At 38.4% G+C, this 18,136-nt stretch overlaps 1 protein-coding gene across 1 annotated transcript in view; it reads left to right on the forward strand.

The window, feature by feature from the left end:
- KPNA1 (karyopherin subunit alpha 1) overlaps positions 1 to 18,136 on the forward strand; it is a 57,088-nt gene that overhangs the window by 23,166 nt on the left and 15,786 nt on the right. The window contains exons 7-11 of the mRNA XM_080612210.1: positions 6,822 to 6,910; positions 8,749 to 8,848; positions 9,393 to 9,556; positions 10,123 to 10,201; positions 11,211 to 11,336. Coding sequence (XP_080468336.1) covers positions 6,822 to 6,910; positions 8,749 to 8,848; positions 9,393 to 9,556; positions 10,123 to 10,201; positions 11,211 to 11,336 — 558 coding nt within the window. The remainder of the gene's footprint in view (positions 1 to 6,821; positions 6,911 to 8,748; positions 8,849 to 9,392; positions 9,557 to 10,122; positions 10,202 to 11,210; positions 11,337 to 18,136) is intronic.

Here is an 18,136-nt window from a genome sequence, read left to right on the forward strand (position 1 = left end):
ATAACATGGGGGTTGTCTTTATTTATTTATTTATTTTTTTAACTTTCTTTGAGGAAATGAGTCTGTTATTGTAGAAACTAGAAATGGGATAGGGAGCTTGCCAAAATGGCACATAAATGCTATGTTCTGCCCATATGGAAATCCATCCAGACTTAGCTATACAGTGCTTTTTAGATGTTTTGGGTTTTTTGGGGTTGAAATTGGTGATATTACTTTCCAAATTCAGTGATCACTTCTACAGTGCTGTTCCTGCAGAATGGTGGGTGCTTTAAGTGTGATAAGGGCTGCTCCATTTTTTTTTTGCTCCTAATGATCTTCAGTACAAGAGCTAACTTTTTTTTTATTAGGTGGTTGTTATCATCCTTGTTGATGTTCAGAAAGCAGGTGGGAAGAATGAACCTCTTCAGAATGAGTTGTGCAGCCTTCAGCCTTAACATATCTGAATTAACTGAAGAGCTTAGGGGCTGCAGTTAAGTAGTTTATCTATCTCCTTCCCTGTCTGCCTCATAGTAAACTGCTGACACATTAAAGTTCAGATCGCAGACAGGTGGAGTGGGTTGTAATTGCTGGAAAATACTTCTCTACGTAATTCAGGTGAGGATCCATGATCTCTCTCTTACCAGTAAGCCTCTAAATACTAGTTACACATTGCTCTGTAGTAAGCTGTATGAAAGAAGGAAAATGCACCACTGTGAATTGTTACCTACACCTTTTCATAGTGGGTTTCTATGCTGCAGGTCTAGAGATTGCAGCCTTGCTCACAGCTTGGGTTTCATGCAGGCTGACATGAAAGAAATGGGTTTATCCAGCAGCTTAACAAAACCCAAATACGTCACCGTAATAGCTACTAAAACAACAATTAAAAGCATTAACCACTTGAAAGTTAGCTCTTGTACTTCTGCATTGCAGGGTAGCATTAGTACACAATTGCATAGTACTTTCCAGATGACTGTGGTCTCATTCAGTCAGACATACAGATTGTTGCCCTGGTAACAAATCAGTGGGTAGTAGAGGAGGCTTTTATTTGTCACACTGTGGCCCTGTTTGTTAAAGTTGGCACACGTTATAGTGAATGAAGGAGGTAAAGGAAGAGATCCTATGATTAAGGCGACTGCAGGTTTCTGAGATAAATGTTACACTGCTTAGTGTCTGATGCTGGACAATTTGATTGTATTCATTTTCAGTAAGTGGGTACTAGTTCTGTGTGTTTTGAATGCTCACTGTGAAATACTCCTGTTTTGTTTTGGAGTTGAGGACAACTCAGTGCATTTTCAGGGGACTTTAGTAGTTAGGTCTGTGTTTTGAGCAAATCTGGTCCTGGACTTCTCAAGCTGGAAGATATTCAGCCATAATTTTCTCCCCTGTAAAATGATGACTTTTACTTTCTTTCACAGTAGTACTCTAAAGGTGATTATTTGCAAACAACTCTTGCTACATTTGCAACAAATTAAAAAATATAGGAAAATACAGAAAATAAACCTACATGTTCAGGGTAGATAGGCCAAAAACTCTATAACCATATAGTAAAAGGTGAAGAAAAAAAAGCTATATTGAAGGCTGTGTTTAGTAAGCCATTCTTTGTGCGAAGTGGCATAGTAATTTTGTATAAGGAAATGTTAGTAACTTTGAATGTGTATCACAGCATAAACAAAACAACAAAAAAATAGTAATATTTTAATTTTATGTACTTGGCTAATCATTATCCAGTGGTTTTTATCTTGCAGTAAATCAGTCTTACAGCCTTACACCATTGAATTTGTACTATTTCAAACTTCCCTTAGCAGTGGTTGAGGAACAAATACATGTTCATCTGGTCGGATCATGGTTTTCCTAACAGTTATTTTTTCATATTTATGAGTCAGTTTTAATCTAATGTGTTGCACAGCTTCTGTTGCATGTGCTAGTCTCTGAGTCTATTGTGATTCTAAATCAGCGGTTTTATAAACGTCTATGTAAGGGAATCCTTATAGCTCTGTTTAATAAACAGCATGTATATTAATGATAGTATATCTTACATCTTTTTACAAGATCTGTTTCCCATTAAGCTATGCAGGCTGACATTTAATTACCCTACTGTCCTTTAACTCTTTAATTGTTTGCACTGTATGTCAGTCTTATCAGTCTTTCTCTTTGATCAGTGGTCAAACCATTTGGCATTTGTTTTTCCCATCAAAGAACCCGAATTTATTACAGAAGCTACATCTCCATTATTTATTAAAACCACTTTGGCTACATCTCTCCACCTCTCCCTGCTTCTGGTTTTGTTGTACTGATTTTAAGGTTTAGTTTGTGGCATACGTGCTGGCCTTCTTTCACTCGCCACAATTTTTAGTTCCAAAAGGCATCTAGAAATTTAGATATGCCAGCCTGAAATTATTTACATTGAAGGAGTTCATCAAAGCCCTTTAGACATGCTTAAGGTTGATCTAGCTTCAGCAATGTCTTAGCTGCATTTTTTTTTTTGAGTTCTCTTGCTGAGGTATTTCAAACTCAGATGTCAACTTGAGTTTCCTTGATGAACATTGAAATTCCATCAAAAGCCGTGCAAGGCATCATGCTTTCTGTCTGAGATGACTGAGGTTGTCTCACAGTGACAGGTATGTGTCACTGTGCTCTGCTAGGCAGCCACTAGCAGGAGCATCCCCAGCTGCCCTGTTCTCCTTTGGGAGCATTTGTGTTTTCAGCTAAAGCACCCAAGGTGTTTCTCCCTCAGTATTTTTCCATTTCTGGTTGTCTTGTGGTTCCTTTTGGTAACCATTGTTTGTTTGGCAGAAATGATTTGTGAGTCTGGTGTTGAGGTTCTGTTTGGCTTTTACATCGGAAGTCCTGCTAACTAGGTCTTGGCAGTCAAATCAGGAAAAACAATTGAGGCAGGAGTATGAGCTACTTTCTCTGTTTGGGTGGATAAGATGTGAGAAATAAGGAGCTATGACCACCCTAGCAATTGAAAGAAAGGTGTTTTCTGTGTTGGGGCACAGTAGAAGTCATCTCCTGGGAATTTGGTCTTCTGGTATCCTTCCTTCTGGCCACTTACCCAAGCACACTTGTATGCAAGCTAATCTCCAGAGTCTTCACCCCAGCATTAGACACATTTCCCAAATCAGCAGCTAAAAGTAGAGGAAGTGTTGATTTTCACTTTGCAATATTGCTTCTCCACTGAGAGGCACAGACTGTATGCACTGTAAATGGCTGGTTTAGAACTTGATTTAAATGTCCAAAGGCCTAATGAAATAATGGCTAAGAGCCTTCAGAATCCAGGGCAAAGTGGAGGGTTGAAGGAAAGCACATGGATTATTCACAGAAGGCACAATATGGCTCAGCAGTACTCTACAAAACTTGCACTTTACTGTTACTGACTTAAGAAGTTGTGCAGCTCTACAGAAAAAACACTGGAGTTTAATAATTAATCAAATAAACTAAAGACCTGCAGCAATCCCTACTCTGCTCTTAGCAATGAATGGAAATTTATATAGGTGTGTGAAAATTGACGCTGTCAGTTGAAAAGGCAGCATTTGCATTTTCGGTTTGCGTGCAACTTTGATACCTCAGATGTTGGTTAAAAAGTCACACTCAAAATCTTAAAATCTTAGGTTATTTCCACCTTCAGGTCTGGATGTAGATACTGGAAAGTATCAAAATGGAATTTTTTTAAGAGTCAGATAATTTTTTTGTATAATAAACTCTGAAATTAAATGGAATTAAATATCCATTTAATTCTATAGCTATCCAGAAAAGAAGATAAAAATGCTTGGGATGTGTAGAAAAAAGCCAAAATGTTAGTAAGCAAAGTCCATTTGCATCTTGAGGAGTGCACAAAAGAAGCAATGGAAATCATCAAACATTATTCAGACAAACAAAACCTGAAGCAGCTTGTCATTGTTCACATGTTGTCTGTGGGAACCATGACAGAGCTTTGTATTTTTAGCAGTGTCTGATGAGAAGAGTTTAAATGAGGCTGACTTATGTTCCTCACTTACGTGAAGAGCTGAAATAATGCCTTAAGAAAAGAAATCTTCCTCGTTGAATGAAACCTTGCATTTTTTTCTGAAGATACTTCAATTTCTTTGCATTTTGTGAACTATCAGTCATTAGTATTACAAGGATTCCTTGCAGCATCCTCTCTTACCAGGCCCTGTGATATAAGGCTACTGGGCCAGACTTCTCTTGCTATAAAAAATTGAGAGTGGCAACAAATAAAATGCTATTTGAGTTCTCTGGTCAGAGATTTTGATGTGAGATTTCCTGTTGCAAAATGAGTCTGTCATTCAGGATCAGAATGGATTCTTGGCTTAAGTGATTATCGCTGTTGTCAACCCTAAAAATAATGTCGCCACAGTGGCAGAAGCAAAGTCCACAGACAAGTAAAATACTTCCTCCAGGGGTGTTCTAATGTGTGTAAGGGTGTCCAGGCAAGGAGATTGTATCTTCATAGAAAGTTGCACACATGTTCAATAAAAGGAAATTACTGATAATTCTAATTTATTTCATCCCTAAATGTTGTTTAGAGGATCCACAAGTTTATTTGGAAACCAGCTGAGATCTTTGGTTTATTTAACAGGCTTCTTGTTGCTGCAGAAACACAAACATTGCAGTGGGCAACAAGTGTGGCTTCTTACAGTTCTAATACAAATGACATTTTGCAGGAGGTGGTGTATGTTCTGTTTTTAAAGCTGAATTTTTCCTGCCTTATCCATCTTGAGTCTATGAGGCTGCCAGACCCAAGGTTATACTTTTATTTCAGACAGAGTGTTGTCATAACACTTGGAAAATACTAAGAATTTGAATGAAAAATATTTTTTGTGGTGAAGATAAGTTTTGGGGGTGACATTTGGAATTGTTAGGAATGGAAAGGACCTTAAGCTCATCCAGTTCCAACTCACCTTCCACTAGACCAGGTTGCTCCAAGCCCCATCCAGCCTGGCCTTGAACACTGCCAGAGACGGAGCATTCACCACTTCTGGCAACCTGTTCCAGTGCCACACCACCCTCACAGTAAAGAACTTCTTCCTTACATCTAACCTGAACCTCCCCTGTTTAAGTTTTAACCCATCGCCCCATTTCCTATCGCTACAGTCCCTGATCAAGAATCCCTCTCTACAAAGTCAGTTTAGCCTTGTGCTCTGTCTCTGTGGCTGACAGCAGAAGCCTGGAAAACCATAGGGGAATAAAACAAACTAATCCTTTCCCAGGATAGTCTCCTGGTGTATTTAACAACTGACGGTTTAGGGACTTCTGATCTATCTGTGGTGATACTGGTACAGAGGAGGAGTCCTTTTATTTTGTATCTAGCAAGCTGACATCTGTATCTACATTTTGTGTATACAAAGGATTTTAGCTGTATTAACCTTGGAGGATTTGCCAGTGGTTTTGGGCCTCTACAGTGGCTGGAGTCTTGTTTTTTAAAGTAGCATCTTTTTGCCATGGTTTAAAATCGTGTTACAGTAGAATTCTAATGCAGCAAATCGATTGACATCATATTGATAATGAGCAAATAAGTTTATTTCAGGTGATTGGAGAATTTCTGTTAGGTAGCAAATCTGGCTTATCCTGTCAATTGCTTTAGGGGAGTAGTTTATTTCAAGTAGAGATGCAGAGAGAAAAACATATTTATTTTGTGTTGGGAACTTATGTATGTTCAGTTAGAGAAATAGTTATGCGCTATAACACATTTTACTGCAAAGAAATATATAGTCCTCAAGAGAAATCTGGGGAGGACATTCTGCCGCTATCCACAATAAATAGAATTGCTTTTGTCCTCGTCGTAATGTGCATTATTGGAACTATTTCCAACGGTTGTGTAGATATTATATGGGTTTTACCAATAAGCAGATGAATGTATCTCTTTGATAGGACATTAGCCCTCTGCCAACTTGAACTAAATAGCAATTGGGAGTTTCATACACTTCCTTCTGTGACAAAATACTGTCTGTAAATCATATGGAATTCATAAAATGGCTTTGATACTTCCTGTAGACAACTTTTATTTTTTCTTTTGTTACAGCTTTTGTACTAGTGGACAGTGATGTCAAAACCTCCACTTGACCCAAGCGTATAAATCAAAACCAATTACATCTGCTATTCTCATCATACTACAGAAGATGAATTTCATGCTTCATTAATTATCTTCTGGCATTTTAGATATTTTCTTCTCAAAATGCAAGGTTACAGTCATACTGATGTCCAAGGGAGAAAATAGATGTCCTTGCATTTTGCCATGCATACGTCTTAATAAGGAACACTGGTTCTGTCTTGTATAGTTTTCTTTTAAGGAATATATGCCAATGCCCGTCTGAACATTGATTCTGAATATTGGTTTATCTTGCATATAGATTCTCATTTTCATCTTAATTGGGGGTCAGCATTCTTAATGTGTCTGTGGAAAAACTGCATGCTTTTAATGGCTTCTTAGGAAATACTAATATGGGCTGTTCCACACAAATGTTTTTGGGTAGATACAAACTTGCTTGACCTGAGCTATGAACATCTGGACTTGAATCAGGTCTGAAAGAGGACTGTAGAATTAATATGTTACTAAGCCTGAGGAGATGAGTTCATCTATTGTGGACAGAGTAGGATTATGTCTGCTTGCAAAATCTTTGGAGACACACCTGTTGCTTTGGTATTCCTCTTAGATCTGTAAATATTTCTGAACCATATAATGAGCTTGGATGTGTATATGTAATACTCAACCAGAATGCATTCCCCTTCTGTACTTTGTCCAGGATCTAACAGTGAAAACAGAATGTCTCCCACTCTAATACATGCAGTAAACTGGTTGAATTGGAAAAATAAAAGCAATTACTATTGTTTTTTCATTGCAGGCAGTATGGGCTCTTGGCAACATTGCTGGAGACAGCACTATGTGCAGAGACTACGTATTGGACTGTAATATCTTGCCCCCTTTATTGCAGTAAGTGTCTTTTAATATGTTCTCCAGAATTTTGCTTGAGTCTCTATAGTAAGACTGAAATTTATTTTTTGCCTTGAAGAATAATAATGATTTTTTTTTTTTGTTTATTGTGGAGTAATGAGATTTTTTAATGGTAGCTACTGAACTACTTTTGTAATGGAGCTGTAAAATGGAAATGTGTTTTAGAAGCAGTTAAGATGGGATTGTTTTATTTTACAGTACAGGGTGGGTAGATGCCTGGGCTTAATCTAATAGAGTCATAGAATAATATAAGTTGAAAGGCACCTCTGGAGGTCATCTAGTCAAAGTCTTTATAGCAGGTGAGATCAGATTAGATTGCTTAACTAGTCAGATTTGCAACATCAGAGGTAGATTCCGTAACTGCCTGGGGTGACCTGTTGGAGTATTTGACTACGGCATGATGAAAAGCAACATTCTGATACCTAATCAGAATTTTCTGTGTTATGCTTTGTGACAGTTGCCTAGTGTCCTGTCACTATGCGCTCTTTTCTATATGTACTCATTAAATTGTTGTTAGGCAGCATTTATAATCTCCCATTACACAGCTGTCTCCTAAGGCTGAACAAATCCAGGTCTTTGACTCTCCTATTGTGTGTAATTTCTCCTGTCTGCTAATTATCTTAATGGCCCTCTGCTGAAGGACCATATTATTGCTGCAACAGTGATGCCACCTTGTGTTGTCATGTCCAAATTAGGATTATTCAGTCTCTGTCCTTTGCAAACTCTGAGGCAGTGGAATTCTCCAGTGCACTCATAAATACATTGGTACAGTATGGACTGACTATGAGAAAAAGAAACTGAGTTGTTACAGTTGCGGAAAACCTAGGTCTTGCCTTACTGCATTCCTCCTAGGCTAAAGGGTACTATGACTAGTCATTTCTAAATTACCAAGAAAATGCTTTGTTTAGAGGCTTCACACTGTGTTTGACTTAATTAACCAACTCCACAGACATCTTTGTCAGTGCCACACATAAGGGGACTCACAGTGTCACAGTGGCTGATACAGCTTTGGTCAAGTGTGTTTATCCTAATGTGACAGGGCAGTTTTGGTATGTAGATCTCATGAAGATGCCAGTATTACAGTTCATCACATAGATGAGCATCCTGGTTTTTTTGGAGCAGAGTTTGAACCCTGCAGCTGGTCTGTGGATGCTACCTCTTAACAACTGCAGGAAGAGACTGGTTTGGGGTGGTCTGTAGGATTGTGTTGTAACAGGAATGCAGTGGGCAAGGCTCTTTTATGCCAGGACTGGAGCCAGTGTGCACAGAAAGTCTGTAGACAGTGCTTGCTGTGAGATACGTGACTGTCTTGAATGTTTGGGAAACCCTTAACCTGATTATACACATTTTCTGAGGGTCTTTTGTTATCCTTCGCTAGTTAATATGCAGAAATGTAAAAGTGAGGCTCATAGTTTGAGACTAACATAAAACTGCAGTTTGATGAGGAGAGTGTTCTCCAAAGCTACCTGCAGGTCCTTCTACTTTGAGTAATTTTGTCACAGTTCCTGCGCCTTTTGATTGTTAATCTACTACATCAGTATTTAGGCCAATAAAATGAACACACTTTCAGTGTAATGGTTATTGCTTTTTTTGGGATACTAAGATTCATGTGTCTAGCATTTGTATTAGTATCCAGCCATCAACCACTGTATGATATATTGTTATAGGAAAGAAAAAAAATCTAGCTTATTTGCCCTGGTGTATGTTAAAATCTAGGCCTGAGTTTATTTTAATGATGAATGCAGTTGACTCTACAGGGTTGCCTGACTTCGATTTTTCAAAAACAAAGGTTGGAATTTTTTGTTGGTTTGTTTTAGATTGCTTTCGAAACAGAACCGTCTGACTATGACCCGAAATGCTGTATGGGCTCTATCCAACCTCTGCAGAGGGAAAAACCCTCCTCCAGATTTTGCCAAGGTAAGGGACGTTTGAAAGGAAATGTGTTGTGAGGTGGCGGTAGCCAAATAAGCAACGAGGGTGGTGAAACTTGAACTAAATAGCTGAAATATGTCAGAATTCCTCTAAAACAATATTCTTACAGATGCAGATTTTGAATGTGTTTAGTTGTTTCAGCAGATATTCAGAACCACTGTTTTAATATAGCCGCCTCCTAGCTTTTTGTTACTGTTCTGTACTGAAGATGACCTATCCCACAGCAGAACAAAACTGTGCATCTTGGCTGCTGTAGTTCAAAGTATGGGACATCTTAGCAGATGAGTATGAGCTTAAGTTGCCAGATGGACTGTAGAGGCCGAAGAACTCTCGTAGTGCTTTTCTGCTGACATGCTGCTTTGTACTTGTGTGGATACAGCCCTGCTACCTAGGTCTGAAATTTTTGGAGTATTGAACCTCAAATGCCAGTGCCTAGTCCTAAAATGTCAGTTAATTTTGTATATGACATGTTAGTAGATCTTCTGGTCCTTTTAATTGCACAGTTTATGTATCTCTTAATGTCTTACAGGTTTCACCTTGTCTTAGTGTGCTTTCCTGGCTGCTCTTTGTCAACGATACAGATGTATTAGCTGATGCCTGCTGGGCTTTGTCCTACTTGTCTGATGGCCCCAATGATAAAATCCAGGCTGTGATTGATGCAGGAGTCTGCAGAAGACTTGTGGAGTTGCTGATGTAAGAAATTTGTTCTGAGCAGATTTCTATCCACTATAGCAAATTACTATCTACTCTTTTTCCCAGAATCAAGGTTCCAGCAGTAGGAAGTTTAATTAGATATGTCTTGAAAGCTGTCTATGTTCAGTCATCTTTACATGCCATTAGTAACAGAAACACTGGGACTTTTCTTGTATTAGTTTTGCTGTTTCTTAAGAGGTCTTTTTTTTTTTCCTGCACCTCAGTCTCATTCTCTAGCTTTGTGCAGGCTACATTTTGTGTTTCCCAGCTACAGCAGGTTACTTTTTCCTTCACAAAGATGCTTATACTCTGAAGCGCTTTATTCTTTTGATCTCATATTTTATCTTTATGCTGCTGAATGATGTCTAAAGGCCTAGATATTTAGAAACTCTAGAAAGACTTGCTATTAGTTTGAAATCAGAGAGTGTTTTGATTTATACAGTGAGAATTAAGTCAGTTTTAGTAGGGAAGTTTTCTCCTGGTTGATGCATGTTCCTTCTTTGAGAATGTAAAGATGGAGATGCTTCAGAATGTTTGACACTTAGATATTTCCTTGGTAATTTTAGGCACAATGACTACAAAGTTGTATCTCCTGCCTTACGAGCTGTTGGGAACATTGTAACAGGCGATGATATCCAGACCCAGGTATGGATTCAATTTCTGTTGTGTTGTACTGCGGTTCATCTTTGTTTGTTGTGGTAACCTGTTCACAAGCACCTCTTCTTGTTCTTTTTGACGTTTGAATGCGAAGGATTGGTGACACTAGTTGCCTAAAACAGGTGGTTGCTGTGAAACAAATCCAAACAAAAAACCCCAGAATCCCCAAAGGATTGATGCACAATATGACTGCACTGCCCACTGACCCATTCCCAGCCTGTCCCTGAGCACCAATTGGCCTCTTCTAGATAACTCTCCCCAGTTTCTATACTGGACATGATGTGCTGTGGTATGGAATACCCCTTTGGCTAGTTCAGGTCAGGTGTCCTGTCTGTGTTTCCTGCCGGCTTCTCGTGCCCCTCCTCGCTGGCAGAGCATGAGAGACTGAAAAATCCTTGATCATCAGGGTAAGGCTACTTAGCAACAACTATAACATCAGCGTGTTACCAGCATTGTTCCCAGGCTAATGCCAAAACACAGTACTGCACCAGGTACTAGAAGGAAAATAAACTATTCCAGCCAAAACCAGGAGAATTCGTAATGTCACTGAACACAACACTGTCAACAGTCTGCCCCGCTGTGCTGGCCGATGTGTAAAACAGGAGTTGGAGCTTCCAAGTGTACAAAAATCACAGAAAACAAGACAACAGGACAATACTGTTATCTTATTTTGGTTTGGTCATGATGGGTTTAGTATCTTCTGGTAGGTCGCACTGAAATCAGAATGAAGTCATGATGTCTTACCTGAATAACTCAGTTGTTCTGCTTATTATCTTTCCTGCAAACATTTGTTTCTTAGTTCTTGCTGGGTTTTTTGTTTTGCTTTGCGGTTTTGGTGGTGGTTGGTGTTTTGTTTTTCCTTGTTAACTTTTTTGGGATCATGTGATGGGAGATGCTTTTTAGATTTTGAAGACGTCGTATTCCTTGTTCTTGTGATTCTTTATCCTAAATTTCCTCTAAGGTGTGGTTGTTTGTTTTGTTTTTCTTTTGTGTTCAGGTAATTCTGAATTGTTCAGCCCTGCAGAGTTTACTGCACTTGCTAAGCAGCCCAAAAGAATCTATCAAAAAAGAAGCATGCTGGACAATATCTAATATAACAGCTGGAAACAGAGCCCAGATCCAGGTAACTTTTACAGCTATGATCAGTAACCTTTGTCTTGCAGGGTAGAAGAAACGCAGGCTGTACACTGTTTTTTGTGTATAAAGTGCATATTTGTATATATACACAGATACATAATTACGTATTAGCAGAAGTGTGTTATTGGCTGTGTGTGTAATTAGAATATTTCAATGGTCCAGTCATTTCTCAAATTCAAATGATTTAATAATATGCACATTTACAGATTATAAGAAGGTAGACAGTCATCTTAAATAGTCATCTTCATGCGTTTGACAATCACTAAGATAAATATTCTCAAGTACAAAAAGAGTAAGCTACAAACTTCGCAAATCTAATAACTTTACACGGTCCTTGATTTCACTACCAGATACAGGCACCTACGTTGTAAAATACTTTTATTCCTGTTTATATTTTCTTACTGTTCCTGATACAGGCAGTTGTGCTTAGCCAAGTCTAAAATTGCTACTTACTAAAACTGAATAACAGTGGAGGATATCTAACATGTTGCAGTGGGATTTATCCTTTCTGATTATACCCTTCAAGTGATAGCACACAGAAGCAAATAAAAGTTTTGCTCCCTTATGCCAGTCTTCACCATTAGGTCTCCAAAAGGCCACATCTTTGTTCTGAGTCTGGAGTTAGTGTCAACTATCAGGAAGAATTCTCAGGACTTGTCTCCAGATGGTATAAATGAGTGATTGACCATCTCTTTCCCAGAGGAAAGTTTTTGTGGGCTAGATAAAAAAAGAAACTACCAAAACCATGTTGTTTTCTCTGGATATGTCTGTCATTTTTAAACAGCTGTACTAGGGAAATTTTTTGCTTGGATTTCAACAGCAATGCCTTATTCCTCCTTTTCTTGAGAAGTAATGGAGAACCAGATTGTAGTGAAACCAGGCTTTAGCTGATAAATACAGAAGGTTCCCATCAAGACAGTTGAAGTCTCATGTGAATAAAATAATTCTTCTGAAGTTAAGTTTCTCAGTGCTTTTCTCCCTTGTGGGAGGCAGAGAGTATTTTCAGAGCTTGCAGAGGATGCTTGGAAGTCTCCTTGGACATGCCTATTCTTTGAGAAATAAGTAGCAAATATTAGACATTAGCAATACTTGTCTCACTCATTAGTAACCATGCAGAAATAATGCGTGTTTGCACAGAAAATAAACCAAGTCCCATAACACACTGGCAACAGTGGCCAAGGACTACTTCTTTCCTCCATATACTTTTCCTTGCAAGGCAGCTTGCCACCTTTTAGTCTTAGATCTGATGACTCTGGATTATTCCTTCTAAATGGTCAGAATTAGCATGAAGTACTTAACCCTTTTCACCCAAAGGATGGAATTCTTGGTTTTGTTTTTGCTGAAAACTTGCAGGAGATGGTAAAAGGGCTGCATGTTTTTCCTGACTAAAAAGTGTATTATATCCTTTGCAGGTGGCACTTGCAATCTTTTGGTTATCTGTACTTCTATACAAAGAATATCCAGCTGCTGAAGGGACAGTGTAAAGCTTTAATATGTTGAATGATGTCTTCATCTCAGAAAGCATAGGAAGTAATACTTTTGTGGAAAATAACTCCTAAGTGTCCTGGTATTAAGAGCCAAATGCTTATCTAATTTCAGAGATGCTTATGTTAGGAAACGAGTAAGCAAGAAAACAAAGGGGGAGAACTGCGTAGGTTCTTCTTGTCTAATGTATAGATGTGACTAAGATGGAAGTAGAACTGTAAGCCAAGAAACCTCCTGAAGTTGCATTTGCTCCTGCTTCCTCAGTCAGGATTTTACTTTTGCCATGTTTGTTGTCATATACAGAGAACGATGTGGTTTCTTAATCTAACCTTGGGAGAGCTCCAAGAATTTTGATTATTCCTTTATTGCTGCTTGTGTGTTAATCTGGATTAGCTGAATTTCTAAAAATAAGTGCTGTGTAAAATCAGCAACTGTACCACTGTTTTTTGTACCTCAGCAATTTTTATTGCTGTGCAATTAGCAGTGTAGAAAAGGTAGCTACTAGAGCTTATACTGAGATAAAAATGGTTTTGCCTTTGACTTTCTTGCAGTGAAGAATTTTTTGGCTGCTTTATGCTGCTACCACCTTAGAAATAGGGAGGAGCAGTATTTTCTTTCTAGAAGGCCATTTCTGCTTTCCCTGGGAAGCCTTAAGAATATATTCTGAGCAACATTTCAGCCCAATACATTTTCTTAACTTTGTGTTTTTACCTGTCTATCAGAGTTGCTTCAGGATGCAGAATCATATAGGAATATTGGAGGCTTAAGAAAAACAAGAGCTTGACAAAATCAGATATCCATAGAAGTAATTGCAGAAAGAATTATGTATCAGAGGTGACAGTTCGTTATTTGAGCATTTTTTTCAAAACTTCAGGATCTCTATTTTCATATTCTTGATCTACTGAAGATACCTTTGTGGAGAGTCCTAGAGGTAACTTAAATTCTGATGCACCAGAAGCTATTTCAATAGTGTATTCACTTCTGTGACTTCTGTATAAGTATCCACTGTACCATGCCTTCAAGTGAAAGAGTAAGTGCCTGTCCTTGTTTGCACATTGTTCTTACACCTGGTATCCACTATTCAAACATGTAGAAGTAAGGCTTTAGGCAGAGAGTTTTAACTATACCCTTGGTATTCCGGTGTCTTCTAAACTGTTGTCATTATGTCTTTATTTGAAAACAAGTAAGGATAAAATAACCTCTGCTTTGTTAATACAAAATTTGCCTAATCTACCTAAAAAAAAAAACCAAACCCAAAATATTGTTATGTTCTTCTCTGCATGTGTGTTCAGTAGTTTCAAAATGGTTTGGGGTGCCTTATCACCAGTTTAGGTCAGCGCCCTTTCTACTGAGAGCAGATTAGAATTCCTTTGTGACTTGGAAAGGTCATGTGGGAAGGCAGGGCGAGGGAAATTAATGCTGTGAGCCATTAACATTGCACCTTCATTTCTAGAAGGTGATTCTTTAGAAGTATAAACCCCTTAACTGCATAGAAAAACTGTTGTGGTTGTGTGGGTAGAAGCTTGCTTTCTCAGGATTCTTGCATCAGGAAGAGCACACGGTATCAACCAAATCACCCAAAATACATGTAGATCTAAAAGAATCCAGCTTAAAGCAGCCTTAGGATATTTCACATACAAGGTTGGAAGCATGTTGATGCATTACTTGAGTCCAGGGAAAAAAAATGTGAGAAGCAGCTTCTCAGAAGTTGTATCTATGGTTCATTTAAGAATTTCTCCATTCAGAGTAACTAAACTGCCTTTGAACTCTGAGCACACAAATGCTATATAGCAAAACACTGTCATAAGTGCATACCTGATTTAGTCTAGGATGGCAGTAATAAAAATGAGATTAAAAAAAGTGTTTTTTATCCTGAGCAGGCGATAGCTATCCTGGTAGTTCTGACATACTGTGAATCATGTCTGTCGTGAGGCTTAGATTTTTGGACCTGAAAAAGGACTGTTAGAGGAAAATTGTGAAGTAAAAGACATTGGAGAATGTTTACAACATGCTTGATCGGAGATCTTGAGGCCACTCTTTCTTGGAAGTACAATTGGCAATTGCAGGTATAATTGCAATGATTATAGTGTATTGAAAGGAAACTCTCATCGCTGATGTGTAACAAATTCTAGAAAAGCTTTTAATTCTTTTAGTTTCTAGTTTCAACCTGGAAAATATCATGTGAGATACAAGGTGTGATAAAACCTCCTTTCAGCTCCAGAGCTGCTATGTCTGCTCTTCTCTGAGGTGTTACTTCAGACAACTCAAGTGTTAAAATTGTAAACATTTAAGCTGAAAACCACTTCAAAATAATTTCTGAAGTTGGAAGATGCTGTTTGGTAAAGCATCTTTGGTTTCTCAAACATGGTCATATGTTAAAATGGAGAATAAAAGCCTAGTCTGTTCTTAGTAGCTGTGAGGACAAAGGGTAATTCCCATCTGGGAAGAATATGTGATTTAACTAAGTTCGTGGATGAACCTTTTCATCTTCGAGGGGTTTGGGGTTTTTTTTTTTCCTTCTCTAAATTAATTTCACATTGGGATGAATGAAAACACTTTTTCTTGAGAATTGGTCTCCCTTACAGAAGGAATTCTAAAATACTAGATGTAGCTCTATACTAAATAATTGATTTTCCTTTCTCCCCAGTCCTTCCATGTTGCTCTGTAGTTCTTGCTAGAGGTCATAGATTGTAGCAAGATCTATTCCAGTCTATATGATACTCGCTGGATTTTGAACATAGTCTCATGCACAATCTTTAGCCAGAGATCAGAGAAGAATGATGTCAGCACATGGTAATTTTTCTTACTGAATGTCTGCCTGGCTTAGTAACCACATTATGGTCACTTGCCAGCTGATCTAACTGGTGGGTTGCTGCTCCGGAGCAGTTGGAATGTTAGAATAGCATGGAAACTCTGGATAGTGCTCAAGCCACAATCTAACAATCCCTTCCACACAGCAAGAAAGAAAAACCAAACCTATTAGCTATTTCACCTAACCAATATTAACAGACAGAGCTATATTTAGTGTTGTTTAAGATTGCATTGGATTACACTCCCTGCATCCACCCACTCTAAAGTACAGAAATACAAAGTTAGAGGGAAGGACTTCTATATTCATTTCCACTTCCATAGTGTCTACAATGCTGTTTGGTAGCACACTCCAAAGGCTTTCACTGCCATTTCTAAAAGATGAGGCAGCAGCCTATTGCCGTTAGACTTGCACTCAAACACAACCAAGTAAACTCTAGTGTTAAGGCAGTATAAGTCAACATGCATGAAATGTGTGAAAGTAAGTGCTAAACTTTAATAATCTTATATTAAAGCATAGGAGGTTTGGAGTTTTTTTTCTCCACCGAAGGTGGAAGTGAAAGCCTTTCAGAGTGTGTTATCAGCAGTGCCTAGGCAACAGGAAAGTGTGGTGGAATACAGCAGTCTTTCCCCTTTTATTTCTGTGCATTTAAGGTTTGGGTTGGATGTGTATATCCTGATGCAGTCATGATTGTCACTAAGTATAGTTTTTGTTTGTTAATTTCCTAGTTTGTATACAGCTTTGCTGTACTTCAGTGGATAGCTTCCCCAGTCAGGGAGAAGGGGAACTACATCTTCCTGGGAGTCAGAAGGAGAACTGCACAACTGAAGCTAAATCCTGACTGTCGGCCCTTCTGAAGGGGGTCGCAACCCGTTGAAAAGCTATGAAAGGCAGTACATCAGACACAATCTTCCATATCTGACAGTGAAGACATCATAGGAGTTCTCTCCTGTTGACAGGTTAAGAAACTTGTAACTTCTTTTCTAATATACCTTAAATTCTCACAAGAACATTGGGAAACCTGAATATGGTTAGGCATGGTAGCAACAGGATCTATGCCATGTTTTTACTCCTTTAGAGTTTCCTGTCCTTGCTGAAACATGACATGGGCCAGCATAGCAAATGATACATTGCCTGTTAGTTTTAAAAACTCTGGAATGAAACATATTTTTACGAATTGGTGTAAAGATACAGGCAAAGAATCATCAGAGGCTCTTTTCCAAAAAGACCACAGTGATGCTGGGGACATGGAAAAGGAATGATGTGATTCACACAGAGTTGTGTTTTACACAGACAAACTGTGGATCAAACTACTTAAATATAAAGTGTGTTTAGTTTATGCCATAGTTTGCATGAGTGGTCTGTAATCTTCACGTGCTGTTTGTGGTGGCAGGACATCAAAAAGTCTCAATTAGGAGCAAAATATGTCATTGCTGACAAGGTTATATTTGTTTGAGGACCAATGAAAGTCTCAGTTTTAAGTTTGTGTTTGTACAAAATCTGTTTTCAGGCTTCTACATGTGGTGAATCCCATACATCATAGCACATTGAGGGCAGCAGAGCTAGATTACCTTGAATTCTTTTGTTCTGCCTGAAAACCTCAGCAGTTCTTTATAGTACAGGCTCTTCCTGTCAGCAGGAGCAACTTAGTGTAAACTGTCTAGAAATTTGCTTTATACACAGTTTGGAGTATCTAGGCTTAGGTGTCTGTGTCAATAGCTTAAAAGCCCATTAGAACTGGGTTCTGAAGTGCTTTCCTCCTGCCTCTCAAATGGCAGTGATTTTGTACTCATGCCATCATGTTAAATAGCTTTGGCTTACAAGTATTTGTTATGTTACTTAAAGCAGTTGTGGATTTAATCAGTAAAAAGGGAACTGGAACACAAATAACTGAGACGCCTCTATGGCCTGAAATTTCTAGCCAGGAGGAGTTCAGAGCAGTAGGGCTGTATCACACCTGCCATATAGGGTGATGACTAATCTTGAGTTGTTAAAGGTAATAAGAGAGCTTGCAGGAGCAGGAAAACAGTCATGATGTAAGACTTTTTTGCTTTCACATTTATGTGATGAATTGTATGTAGACATTACATGCACACTAGATGTCTACGTGTTTTTTGCATGCCTTAAGTGATTAATTTATGGGAACCAAAAAGAGGGGAGGCATGTTCAGTTGGTATTGACCAGCTCAAAATACTAATTTAATATACTACTGTTGAAGACCTGCTCCCTAACAGTGGCTACAGTGTATATAGATTCAATATCCTTACAGATGTAATAAAACTCTGATTATTGACTTTTATCTAGCTTCACTCTTTAAAAATCAGATCCTGGAAAGTGATGAAGCTTGATTAAAATAAGGATAGAATGTTTCCAAGAGACAGGCAACCATCTTGGAGGTCATAACACAGGAATACCGTATATTTTAAAGCAAAGACAAAGAAGTTGACACTTCAGAAGGGAGGGCCAGATCTGCTGAAGGACTGAGTATTACA

This window comes from Psittacula echo, assembly GCF_963264785.1.
Source record: "Psittacula echo genome assembly, chromosome: 3".
Classification (NCBI taxonomy): domain Eukaryota; kingdom Metazoa; phylum Chordata; class Aves; order Psittaciformes; family Psittacidae; genus Psittacula; species Psittacula echo.